General features: G+C 37.0%; 1 protein-coding gene across 1 annotated transcript in view; it reads left to right on the top strand.

The window, feature by feature from the left end:
* The window catches only part of nptx1l (neuronal pentraxin 1 like), a 20,504-nt gene extending 8,336 nt beyond the window's left edge, over positions 1-12,168 (top strand). Inside the window, exons 3-5 of the mRNA XM_061981578.2 lie at positions 4,502-4,746; positions 4,830-5,009; positions 10,376-12,168. Of these exons, the coding sequence (XP_061837562.1) occupies positions 4,502-4,746; positions 4,830-5,009; positions 10,376-10,597 (647 nt within the window). The 3' untranslated portion in view covers positions 10,598-12,168. The remainder of the gene's footprint in view (positions 1-4,501; positions 4,747-4,829; positions 5,010-10,375) is intronic.
* Positions 12,169-14,449: the final 2,281 nt, after the last annotated feature.

Genomic DNA, 14,449 nt, shown 5'->3' with positions numbered 1-14,449 from the left:
TTACACAGCCGTTATTTCCTCAAACTAAACTTGCAGAAAATAGTTCTTCTCAGGTTTCTCTATGTTTACATTTTCACACTTTGCACTATTTTCTTACACATTATGAAGCATTTATTACATATTCCTTATTTTTGCACCTTCATTTTAAGAGTTTAAATTGAAGGTGATTATACTATTTTGTTTACACTGTTTGTTTTCCATGCTTGTGTTGACAATTCCTTTCTGCCTTTATAATATGAGGAAGTTCAAATTCAAATAAAATATATTATTCTCATGCTCCTTATTTTCCAGAGGTCATAAAAAATGCAATCATAATCGATATCGACCGATATAATAATAATATGTCAATAATTACTGCATTACATTTTCACACTTTGCACTAATTTCTTACACTTTAGTAAGCATTTCTTACATATTCCTTCATTTTAAGAGCTCATTGTTAAGTGTTCAATGTGATTTTACTATTTTGTTTACATTGTTTGTTTTCCATGCTTGTGATGACATTTCCTTTCTGCCTTGATAGCTGAGGAATTATAATCAGAGGAAGGTTACAATTTAAAAAAATTAAAATAAAAAATTATTCTGCTCCTTATTTTCCATAAGTCATAAAAAAAAAAAATAATCATCGATATCGACCGATATAATAATATTTAAATAATTACTACTTGACAAAAAATATTTTCCATAGTTAAATAAGAATAACTGGGCAAATTAATGTTACACAAACCTGCAGAAAATATTTCTCCTCAGGTTTCTTTATGTTTACATTTTCACACTTTGCACTATTTTGTTACACTTTTCTAACATATTCCTTCATTTTAAGAGCTCATTGTTAAGTGTTCAATGTGATTTTACTATTTTGTTGACATTGAGTGTTTTCCATGCTTGTGTTGACATGAATTTTTCTCCTGGTCCTTATTTTCCATAAGTCATAAAAATATCAATAATCATCGATATTGACAGATAAAAACACTTTTTCAGCCGTATTGCCCGGCCCGACAGTCACACACACAATCTGACATGAATCATAGAGCACTGAAACAAAGTGTGCATCAAGGAGATACGTGGTGATACAGACACAAATCATTCATAAAAATATTATGGCTGTGTAACAAAGTTGTGTTTTGTTTTATTATGGGGTTAAAAGGTAATGTTAGCGAGTAGGGGTGTGACTTTTTGGGCACCTAACGATTCGATCCGATTCCTGGGGTGACAATTCGATTTAAAATTGATTCTTGATTCAAATCATATCATGGAATTAATTATTTGTTATAATATATAAAAAAAGGTTGCAGGTTAAAAAAGTTCCTTCTGGTTGCATGGAGATGGGCTAACATCGAAAAAATGTCCTCACCAAAAAAAAAGAAGTGTTTTCCTTTTTTTAATATTATTTTTTAAATTAAGAAGCTGGGATAATAAGAATTGTGATTCGGATGGGAATCGATTTTTTTTGTGCACCCCTAACAACCATGTATGTCCCTACAGTAAAGTAGCATGAACACTCGGGTGTGAATCTTTGGGTATTTAACGATTCGATTCCCATTCCTGAGGTGACGATTTGATTCAGAATCGATTCTCGCAATGTATTATTTAGTATAAAAGTTATAATGAAACGTATTAAAAACAGGTTACATGTTAGAAAAAAAACCTTCTGGTTGCATGGCGATTGCCTAAAATTTTATTTTTTATAATAAAAAAATAAGCTTTTTTTAAAATCGATTTTTCAAAATGATCTATCTATTTAAAATTAGGATGGATAAGAATCGTGATGCGGATGTGAATCGATTTTTTTGTGTACCACTAACAGGGTAGGATTCTGATTCCTAGGGTGACGATTTGATTCAGAATCAATTATCGATCCAACACGATTCTCGATTCAATCTCGCAATGAATTATTCATTATAATAATTATAATGACACTTTCAAAACATGCTACAGGTTAAAAAAAATCCTTCTGGTTGCATGGAGATGGCCTAAAAACATATTTTTAAATATGTATTCTCGTAAAAAATAATTGTCTTTTTATTTTTATTTTTATTTTTTTAATAATTTTTTTAATTGAAGAATCTTGGATAATGTCATGTCTGTAATCATGTTTTCTTTAGTTATGTTCTGCTTGGTTTTTGGACACTTTTTAGTTCCTGTTTTCATTCCCTTGCCTTGTCACCATGACGACCATTAGTTTCACCTGTTTCACGTTTTGCACTCTCGCACCTGTTGTCAATTATGTCTGTATAATTTAAGCCGATAGTTGCCAGGAAGTCAGCCTGGCGACATTTCCTCTGTTACCTGATGCTACCCATGTTTTCTATAGTTCATGCTGATCTTCTCACGTCATAGTAAGTGTCTTTTTGGTTTCATGTTCATAGTTTCTGCCTTAGTGCTAGTTTTGTTTTCATAGCCAAGTTTGTACTTCCGCCTTGTGCACGCTTTTTGTTCCTTTTTTATAGTAATATTAAATTATGTCCTTACCTTCACGCCATGTCCACTCCAACTTTACTTGCATCTCGGGAAAACAAACACCCCATAATCCTCATCCTGACAGATAATAAGAATTGCGATTCAGATGTGAATCTTTTTTGTGCACCCCTAACCACCATGCATGTCCTTCAAGTGAAGTAGCATGAACACAAGGGGTGTGAATCGTTGGGTACCTAACGATTCGATCCGATTCCAATTCCTGAGATGACAATTCGATCCAGAATCGATTCTCGATTCTAACCGAATCTATTATTTTGTATATTGATTATAATAAAACGTTTTCAAAAGAGGTTACGGGTTAGAAATGTATCCTTCTGGTTGCATTGAGATGGCCTAGAAATGTATTTTAAAAATTAGAATTTTATAATAAAAAAATTAAAAAAACTTTTTTTTAATTACATTTAAAATGATCTATCGATCCTATTCCAATTCCGCGATGCGGGTGTGAATTGATTTTATTGTGTACCCCTAATAGTGTTGTGAATCTTTGTGCACCTTACGATTCGATCCGATTCCGATTTTTGAGGTAACGATTCGATTCTGAATCGATTCTCAATTCAAACTGATTCTGTATTATTTCTTATTATAATTATAATGAAACCTTCAAAAACATGTTTAAAAAAGTATTTCTGGATGCATGGAAATGGCCTAAAAACTGATTTTTTTAAATGTATTCTCATTAAAAAAAAAAATCTATCTTTTTATTTATTAAAAAAAATAAAACATTCTAAATTAAGAATCGGGGATAATAAGAATTGCGAATCAGAAGTGTATCGATGTTTTTTGTGCAGCCTTAACGACCATGCATGTCCTTAAAGTGAAGTAGCGTGAACGTGTGAATCTTTGTGCACCTAACAATATGATCCTATTCCAATTCCTGTGGTGACGATTCGATTCAGAACCGATTCTTGATCCAACACCATTTTTGATTCCTACCGAATCTCGCAATTTGTTGGTATAATAATTATAATGAAACGTATTCAAAACAGGTTACAGGCATGAAAAGGTTGCATGGAAATGGCCTGGAAATGTATTTTAAAAAGTGTATTCTTACAAATAAATAAACAAACAAATGAATAAAAATAAGGAAAAAAAACTTTTCTTTTTTTTTTAATACATTTTTTGAAAATTAGGAATTGATCTAAATTCGGGCTAATAAGAAGCACAATTCAGATGTGAATCGATTATTTTGTGCACCCCTAACAACCATGTATGTCCCTAAAGTGAAGTAACATGAACACGATTTGATTCTGATTCTTGGGGTGACGATTCGATGCAGAATGTATTCCTGATTCAACACCATTTTCGATTCAAATCGAATCTTGCAATGTATTATTTGGTATAATATTTATAATGAAACTTTTTCAAAACAGGTTAAATGTTTTAAAAAAAAAGCTAATTCTAATTGCATGGAGACAGCCTAAACATGTATTTGTTAAAACGTGATTCTTATAATTAAAAAAACATATATTTTTTTATTGATTATATATATTATATGAAAATTATCGATTGATTTAAAATCGGGATAAATAACAATCGTAATGCGGATGGGAATCAACTTTTTGTGTACCCCTAATAGTGTTATGCACCTAACGATTTGATCCGATTCAGAATCGATTCTCGATCCGACACGATTCTCGATTCAAACCGAATCTCGCAATTTATTTTTTGGTATAATAATTATTATGAGAATGTTTTCATTGTCATTCACTTCATTTTAACTTAATATTGTTAAAAAAATGAATATCTTTATATGCATACTTTCACCAGAAAATATATTGAGGTTAAGTAAAAATATATCGAGATATACTTCTTCGTCCATATCGCCCAGCCCTAACCTTGCCCCTTTCAGACAGATCCATGACAGGACCAAAACTAAGCAAAGGAACTATGATGAAGTGAAGTTTTACCACTACAAACATTGTTTGACTTTGGGGTAAAACGGTTGATAAACTGACCCGGCAGCGTTCCACTCCGGAATAAATGCCGCGCCAACACGTTTCTCCTTCCTCTCTACCAGGTCAGCGAGAAAACAGGCCCCTGGATAAGTTCCAGCTGACGTTCCCTCTGAGAACCAACTACATGTACGCCAAGGTGAAGAAGAGTTTACCCGAGATGTACGCCCTCACCGTTTGCATGTGGCTCAAGTCCAACGCCTCCCCGGGAGTGGGCACGCCGTTCTCCTACGCCGTCCCCGGCCAGGCCAACGAGTTGGTCCTCATCGAGTGGGGAAACAACCCCATGGAGATACTCATCAACGACAAGGTGGTGTAACGACCTCCCTGTTTGGGGTTTTAGCGCGCTGGTTCGTAGGTCACGCGTTGACGCCATGTCATGTCGCCCTGAAGGTGGCGAAACTGCCCTTCCTCATCAACGACGGCAAATGGCATCATATCTGCGTGACGTGGACCACCCGCGACGGGGTCTGGGAAGCCTTCCAAGATGGCGTCAAGAGGGGGAGTGGCGAGAACCTGGCGCCGTACCATCCCATAAAACCCCAAGGCTTGCTGATCCTCGGCCAAGAGCAGGTACGTTACCTTGGTCTACAAACCCCAAAACCAGTGAAGTTGGCACGTTGTGTAAATGGTAAATAAAAACAGAATACAATTATATGCAAATCCTTTTCAACTTATATTCAATTGAATAGACTGCAAAGACAAGATACTTAAAGTTCAAACTAGGAAACTGTTATTTTTTGCCAATATTAGCTCATTTGGAATTTGATGCCTGCAACATGTTTCAAAAAAGCTGGCACAAGTGGCAAAAAAGACCGAGAAAGTTGAGGAATGCTCATCAAACACTTATTTGGAACATCCCACAGGTGAACAGGGTAACTGGGAACAGGTGGGTGCCATGATTGGGTATAAAAGCAGCTTCCATGAAATGCTCAGTCACTCACAAACAAGGATGGGGCGAGCATTGTGAACAAATGCCTGTTTAAGAACAACATTTCTCAACGAGCTATTGCAAGGAATTTAGGGATTTCACCATCTACGGCCCGTAATATCATCAAAAGGTTCAGAGAATCTGGAGAAATCACTGCACTTAACATTGAATGCCCGTGACCTTGGATCCTTCAGGCGGTACTGCATCAAAAGGTGACAACAGTGTGTAAAGGATATCACCAAATGGGCTCAGGAACACTTCAAAAAACTACTGTCAGTACCTACAGTTCGTCGCTACATCAGTAAGTGCAAGTTAAAACTCTACTATGCAAAGCGAAAGCCATTTATCAACAACACCCAGAAACGCCGCCGGTTTCACTGGGCCTGAGCTCATCTAAGATGGACTGATGCAAAGTGGAAAAGTGTTCTGAGGTTGACGAGTCCACATTTCAATTTTTTTTGGAAACTGTGGACGTTGTGTCCTCCGGATCAACGAGGAAAAGAACCATCCGGATTGTATAGGCGCAAAGTTGAAAAGCCAGCATCTGTGATGGTATGGGGGTATATTAGTGCCCAAGACATTGGTAACTTACACATCTGTGAAGGCACCATTAATGCTGAAAGGTACATACAGGTTTTGGAGCAACATATATTGCCATCCAAGCAACGTTATCATGGACGCCCCTGCTTATTTCAGCAAGACAATGCCAAGCCACGTGTTACAACAGCATTGCTTCATAGTAAAAGAGTGTGAGTACTGGACTGGCCTGCCTGTAGTCCAGACCTGTCTCCCATTGAAAATGTGTGGCACATTATGAAGTCTAAATAGCACAACAGAGACCCCGGACTGTTGAACAACTTAAGCTGTACATCAAGCAAGAATGGGAAAGAATTCCACCTGAAAAGCTTAAAAAAATTGGTCTCCTCAGTTCCCAAACATTTACTGAGTGTTGTTTAAAGGAAAGGCCATGTAACACAGTGGTAAAAATGCCCCTCTGCCAGCTTTTTTGCAATGTGTTGCTGCCATTAAATTCTAAGTTAATTATATTTTGCAAAAAAAATGAAGTTACTTGGTTGGAACATTAAATATAATGTCTTTGCAGACTATTCAATTGAATATAAGTTGAAAATGATTTGCAAATCATTGTATTCTGTTTTTATTTACCATTTACACAACGTGCCAACTTCACTGGTTTTGGGGTTTGTAAGAATATCATCTTTCTTAGTGATTCTAGGACTCGATCCATATAGTGGTAGGCCAAATAATTACTTTATTAAATATTGCATTTTTAGTTGTTATCAAAAGTTTTATTTAATCATGGTTACAATCCGACGACTGTTTATCAGCACCAAAATGAAGGATTAAGACACAAGCAGAACTGTCATTTCCTTGGAACCGAACGTTTTCTGTACTCTCCCAGCCTCTCAGCCAATCAACACACAGAACACATCCGAGCACAGGTAACAATGATGCCTTCAAGGCCATGTGAAACCAGAACATCTGTTAAACATTGAATAAACCGGGGGGTTCTTAACCTTTTTAATAATTATATCTAACCTACTTACAGTTTAAGAGGATAAACCTTGTCAAATGATATGAAACAATTTTTTATCAAGGCTTAGGTCAGACAAATTAGAAAAAAAATACTAATCAAATATACGGTAAAGTTAGGAACTCATAAAACTGATGAAAAACACATGTACATACAATTAGGCAGTGCTACTATATATTAATATAATGAATATGAATATGTTTCTTAAATAAAATCAACGAAAATTTAAGTGCAAATTAAAATACAGCTTTCACCACTTTAGTCATATTTTTTTGCGCTTAAAAAACTTCTCTATGACTTTAGCTCCGGGCTTCTTCTGTTTGTTCAGCTTGTCATTACTGCCACAAGTGGTGGAAAAGCAAATTACAACCGTGTACCGTTTTGGGGGCACTCGCGGCTCTATGGTTACCAAACACTGGAATAAACTACACGTGGAATGTTCCATTTTTATTTAATTGTTTATGCTATTAATTCAAGGTTGCCCCTTCCAGTTTTTCCCCGTATGTGACCTGTATAGGATTTTTTCACGTCAATGTGAACAATGCGATTCTGATTTATTTCAAATCCGACCCAGGCTTCTTTTGTATGTGAATATAAATCGGATATGTATCGAATTTGACTGCAGTCTGAACGCTCTGGTCGCGTTCCTCCAACCATCCATCCATCCATCCATTTTCTACCGCTTATTCCCTTTGGGGTCGCGGGGGGCGCTGGAGCCTATCTCAGCTACAATCGGGCGGAAGGCGGGGTACACCCTGGACAAGTCGCCACCTCATCGCAGTTCCTCCAACCAATCTGTCATCAAATACCAATACATGTCATAATTGTTCGCCAAAATAAATAGTTGACAAATGAGAAGAAAACAGGTGGAAGTGATATGTTTTAGGAAGTCACATCAATGTTCCACCACTCAGGCTCGCCAACATGCTCTTCGGGGAAAACGTCGGAGCAAATGTCCTACAAACTGCGAGAGTCAAAAGCTTACCCTTTTCGTTCTTCAATGCGCAATAATTTGGTTCAAAAACTAAATGCTGACTTTGACTGCACAAAGACAAAACACTTTACAACTTCAGAAAACATTTTAAAAAAAGACAAAACACATTATAATTTCAGAAAAAAAACTAAATAACAAAAGACAAAACACTTTACAATTTCAGAAAAAAATAAATAACAAAAGACAAACACTTGACAATTTCAGAAAAAAAACTAACAAAAGACAAAACACTTTACAATTGCAGAAAAAAAATGTAACAAAAGACAAAACACTTCACAATTTCATCAAAAAACTAAACAACAAAAGACAAAACAGTTTTCAATTTCAGAAAAAAGTAAATAACAAAAGACAAAACACTACAATTTCAGAAAACAGATAAACAAAAGACAAATACTTGACAATTTCAGAAAAAAAAACTAACAAAAGACAAAACACTTTACAATTTCAGAAAAAATAATAATTAACAGAAGACGAAACACTTTACAATTTCAGAAAAACAAGATTAACAAAAGACAAAACACTTCACAATTTCAGAAAAAAACTAAATAACAAAAGTCAAAACACTTTACAATTTCAAAAAACACAAACACAAAAGACAAAACACTTTACAATTTCAGAAAAGACATAAACAAAAGATAAAACACTTTACAATTTCAGAAAAAACTAAATAACAAAAGACAAAACACTTAACAAGTTCAAAAAACACAAACACAAAAGACAAAACACTTTACAATTTCAGAACACGGATAAAGAAAATACAAAACATTTACAATTTCAGAAAACAGATAACCAAAATACAAACACTTGACAATTGCAGAAAAAATCTAACAAAAGACAAAACACTTTACAATTTCAGAAAAAAACTAAATAACAAAAGACAAAACACTTTACAATTTAAAAAAACACAAACACAAAAGACGATACACGTTAAAATTTCAGAAAAAACTAAATAACAAAAAGACAAAACACTTTACAATTTCAAAATACACAAAACAAAAGACAAAACACTTAACAATTTCAGAAAAAAACTACATAACAAAAGACAAAACACTTTACAATTTCAAAAAACACAAACACAAAAGACAAAACACTTTACAATTTCAGAAAATACATAAACAAAAGATAAAACACTTTACAATTTCAGAAAAAAAAGATTAACAAAAGACAAAACACTTCACAATTTCAGAAAAAAACTAAATAACAAAAGTCAAAACACTTTACAATTTCAAAAAACACAAACACAAAAGACAAAACACTTTACAATTTCAGAAAATACATAAACAAAAGATAAAACACTTTACAATTTCAGAAAAAACTAAATAACAAAAGACAAAACACTTAACAAGTTCAAAAAACACAAACACAAAAGACAAAACACTTTACAATTTCAGAACACGGATAAAGAAAATACAAAACATTTACAATTTCAGAAAACAGATAACCAAAATACAAACACTTGACAATTGCAGAAAAAATCTAACAAAAGACAAAACACTTTACAATTTCAGAAAAAAACTAAATAACAAAAGACAAAACACTTTACAATTTAAAAAAACACAAACACAAAAGACGATACACGTTACAATTTCAGAAAAAACTAAATAACAAAAAGACAAAACACTTTACAATTTCAAAATACACAAAACAAAAGACAAAACACTTAACAATTTCAGAAAAAAACGACATAACAAAAGACAAAACACTTTGCAATTTCAAAAAACACAAAAACAAAAGACAAAACACTTTACAATTTCAGAAAATACATAAACAAAAGACAAAACACTTTACAATTTAAGAAAACAGCCAAACAAAAGACAAACACTTGACAATTGCAGAAAAAAACTAACAAAAGACAACACTTTACAATTTCAGAAAAAAACTAATTAACAAGACAAAACACTTAACAATTTCAGAAAACAAATTAACAAAAGACAAAACACTTTACAATTTCAGAAAACAGAAAAACAAAAGTGGAAACAACTTACAATGTCTTTCTTTTTCATGGAAGGGAAACATGCAAAAATCCCAGCATGACAGCTAAATCAGCCAATCATGTTGTTCATGTCCACAGAGACAAAAAGGTTGACTGACTGAGCTGTCAATTTCTGATTTGGGACTTGTTAGTTGCGCTTTTGATTTTGTGTTTTCTAAAATTGTAAAGTGTTTTCTCCTTTATTTTGTTTTCTGTATTTAAATTGAATTTAATGTTAAAGGGTTTTGCACTTTCAGGCCACCGTACATTACACACCAAATCTTTGTAATGTGAACGATTACATCAAAAGATGGGATTTGACTAAAAAAAGAAACATCAGAATTGGACGTCCTACCCTCTGAATGTAGACTGAGGCTACCAAATTGGAATTCTATTTAATTTTATTGGCACATCAAAAAGTTATAATTGGCTGATTTTCCAGAGGAATTGATCTCATTCCCAGGACTAATTTCCTCCACCTTCCCGACAGGACACGTACGGAGGAGGATTTGACGCCACGCAAGCCTTCGTCGGGGACCTGGCCAACTTTCACATCTGGGATCGGAAACTATCCATGGGGGAAATTTACAACCTGGCAACCTGCAGCAGCAAAGCGCAAGTGGGCAACGTTTTCGCCTGGCTGGAAACGAGCCTGGAGATTTACGGCGGCGCCTCCAAGTGGACCTTTGAAGCTTGCCGCCACCTCAACTGAAACGAGCGAACTGGCGGATAAGTTGAGTCCGCTGTATTCGCAAGAGTCAATGACAGGAACTCGAGGATCCACCGGCAAATCTTTTAGCGGATAGATACTTATTTTCTGACAGATTCTATCTTTGGGAAAGACCGCTGACCCGTGACTTTGTCACCGAGTTTGTAAAACGAGAGATCGAGCGCAGTCAAAGGTCACGTAGTCTTTGAGCGAAGACCGCAGACTTCCTTTTCCTGACTGCCGGCGATTTTCACTGTGATGACGGACAAGATGGACTTCTTCAAGAGAACGTGGCCATTTGGTTCCTCCCCTTCCTTCCGTTGTCTACCGCCGACTGCTTGACGTGATGACGTGCGAAGGGCGACGTGTTCGTTGCCAAACGTTCGAGCCTGAGTGCCTTGGACTATCGGAAAGAATCTCAGCACATTTCATGAGTATGTGAGTTTATTTCATTGTGACTGTAAAGGTAGTTCAGGGCGTTCAATCGTTCATCAGTTTGTTCTCAGTTTGTGCCAAAAAACCAGGAGGGTGTGACTGGAGTATAAATATTTGGGGTTTTGGCACCAACCGTTGGACTAGATCTGACCAATCTAAGTCTTTGAGCACGAACTGATGAAGCCTACTCGGATGAGCGGCGAAACGTCTGCCTAGACAAACTAAGTAGTCCAGTTGCGAACGATTAAACGCCCTGAGATGACAACGACCTGGATGAATGAGAACCTTCTTAGGTAAGACTTTAAAGGTAGTTCAGGGCGTTCAATTGTTAGCAACTGGACTGCTTGGTTTGTCTTGGCAGACGTTTTCCCGCTCATCCGAGTAGACTTCATCAGTTCGTGCCCATAGACTTAGATTGGTCAGACTCCAAAACCCCAGGAGGGTGTGGCTGGAGTATAAATATTTGGGGTTTTGGCACCAACTTTTGGACTAGATCTGACCAATCTAAGTCGTTGAATACAAACTAATGAAGCCTCCTCGGATGAGCGGCGAAACGTCTTCCAAGACCAACCAAGCAGTCCAGTTGCGAACGACTGAACGGCCTGAGATGACAACGACCTGGTTGAATGAGAACCTTCTTCGGGGTAAGACTTTAAAGGTAGTTCAGGGCGTTCAATCATTTGCAACTGGACAGTTAGGTTCGTCTTAGAAGACGTTTCGCCGCTCATCAGTTCGTGCCCATAGACTTAGATTGGTCAGACTCCAATAAACCAGGAGGGTGTGACTGGAGTATAAATATTTGGGGTTTTGGCACCAACTGTTGGACTAGAAACGTCTTCCAAGACAAACCAAGCAGTCCAGTTGCGAAAGATTGAACGCCCTGAGATGACAACGACCTAGATGAATGAGAACCTTCTTAGGTAAGACTTTATATGTAGTTCAGGGTATGCAATCGTTCGCAACTGGACTGCTTGGTTTGTCTTGGCAGATGTTTCCCCGCTCATCCGAGTAGGCTTCATCAGTTCGTGCTCATAGACTTAGATTGGTCAGACTCCAAAAAACCAGGAGGGTGTGGCTGGAGTATAAATATTTGGGGTTTTGGCACCAACCGTTGGACTAGATCTGACCAATCTAAGTCTTTGAGCACAAACTGATGAAGCCTACTCGGATGAGCGGCGAAACGTCTTCCAAGACAAACCAAGCAGTCCAGTTGCGAATGATTGAACGCCCTGAGATGACAAGGACCTGGTTGAATGAGAACCTTCTTCGGGGTAAGACTTTAAAGGTAGTTCAGGGCGTTCAATCATTTGCAACTGGACAGTTAGGTTCGTCTTAGAAGACGTTTCGCCGCTCATCAGTTCGTGCCCATAGACTTAGATTGGTCAGACTCCAATAAACCAGGAGGGTGTGACTGGAGTATAAATATTTGGGGTTTTGGCACCAACTGTTGGACTAGAAACGTCTTCCAAGACAAACCAAGCAGTCCAGTTGCGAAAGATTGAACGCCCTGAGATGACAACGACCTAGATGAATGAGAACCTTCTTAGGTAAGACTTTATATGTAGTTCAGGGTATGCAATCGTTCGCAACTGGACTGCTTGGTTTGTCTTGGCAGATGTTTCCCCGCTCATCCGAGTAGGCTTCATCAGTTCGTGCTCATAGACTTAGATTGGTCAGACTCCAAAAAACCAGGAGGGTGTGGCTGGAGTATAAATATTTGGGGTTTTGGCACCAACCGTTGGACTAGATCTGACCAATCTAAGTCTTTGAGCACGAACTGATGAAGCCTACTCGGATGAGCGGCGAAACGTCTTCCAAGACAAACCAAGCAGTCCAGTTGCGAATGATTGAACGCCCTGAGATGACAAGGACCTGGATGAATGAGAACCTTCTTAGGTAAGACTTTAAAGGTAGTTCAGGGCGTTCAATCGTTCCCAACTGGACTGTTAGGTTCGTCTTTGAAGACGTTTCGCCGCTCATTCGAGTAGACTTCATCTGTTCGTGCTCATAGACTTAGATTGATCAGATTTAGTCCAACGTTTGGTGCCAAAACCCCAAATATGTATACTGCAAAAAACCAGGAGGATGTGACTGGAGTATAAATATTTGGGGTTTTGGCACCAACCGTTGGACTTGATCTGACCAATCCAAGCAGTCCAGTCGCAAACGATTGAACGCCCTGAGATGCCAAGGACCTGGATGGATGAGAACCTTCTTAGGTAAGACTTTAAAGGTAGTTCATCACTTTCAACGAGGCGGGCTTGTCCTGAGATGCAATGCACGGGTGGCGACGGCACATTTTGCAGGTGTTTGTACATTAACGGGAATGTTCTTTGTACAGTAACAGCATGTCTTAACTTCTGTAAATGCTGCGTCGGCATCTATGACCTTGGCTTTTCCTATCCTACTTTTGGGTGGGGATTTTTTACTGCATTGTTATATGCTTCAAGCATGGCAGCAGCACTGAGGATGACAAAGTTCTAGTTTTTGTAATAAATTGTGATACTTGACTCAAAAGCGCGTAAAAAATATATTTATTCTTATGAGGCGTGGGCATGCCGATGATGTGATGCACACTCAGTAAAAATGGTGAAAATGTTTCCTCCTCCTGTGTGTCTTAGTTGTCATGCATTTGTTTTGGGTGGGTTCTCTTTTGACAAATCAATTTCAAACATACACTGATCATAGAAGAACTGGAACTTAATCAAAACTAAAAATATGCAATTTTTGGGAGAAATTGAGTGTGAATGCTATATGTGCGCAAGCAACCGATATTTGCAAGACGAACTGAAATGCTGTTAGCATGCTAACAGTTAGCATGTGCCAAGCACCAATTTATATGACTCTGAGGTCAGCAGCAAAATTGGCAAAAGAAAAAGTTTGCATGCTAACATATAGCATATGTCATGTACCAAGTTAAGTGTACAGCTGAAAAATGGGCTTAAAGAGTTAACAAAATAAAGTTGGTATGTTAACAGGCTATGAGTAGCCTGCTAACAGTTAGCATTTAGCAAGTATCAAGTTTTATGACTCTAAGTTAATGAAGCAAAATTGGCTACAAACCTTAGCATGCTAATGTTAGCATGTTTGGCATGTTTACATTTGACATATGTCACATACCAAGTTGCATGACTAAGCGTGTATGACTGAAAAATTGGCTAAGAAAATTAGCATACTATCGTTACAGTTGGCTGTGTGCATGGCTAAAAAAGTTAGCATGCTAAAGTTAGCGTGGTTACAGTTTGCATATGTCATACAAGTTATTTGACTTGCAGGTGTACTGCTAAAAATTGGTTTAAAAAGTTAGCATGCTGGAATGTTAATGTTAGCAATGTTATCAGTTAGCATATGTCACATAGTAAGTTGTATGACTCTTGGGGTATACGATTGCAAAATTAGCACGAAAAGTTAGCACTCAAC

The sequence above is a fragment of the Nerophis lumbriciformis genome, linkage group LG24 (assembly GCF_033978685.3).
Source record: "Nerophis lumbriciformis linkage group LG24, RoL_Nlum_v2.1, whole genome shotgun sequence".
Classification (NCBI taxonomy): domain Eukaryota; kingdom Metazoa; phylum Chordata; class Actinopteri; order Syngnathiformes; family Syngnathidae; genus Nerophis; species Nerophis lumbriciformis.
Note: the sequence above shows the minus strand (reverse complement) of the source record. Positions and strands in the feature narration are given on the sequence as shown.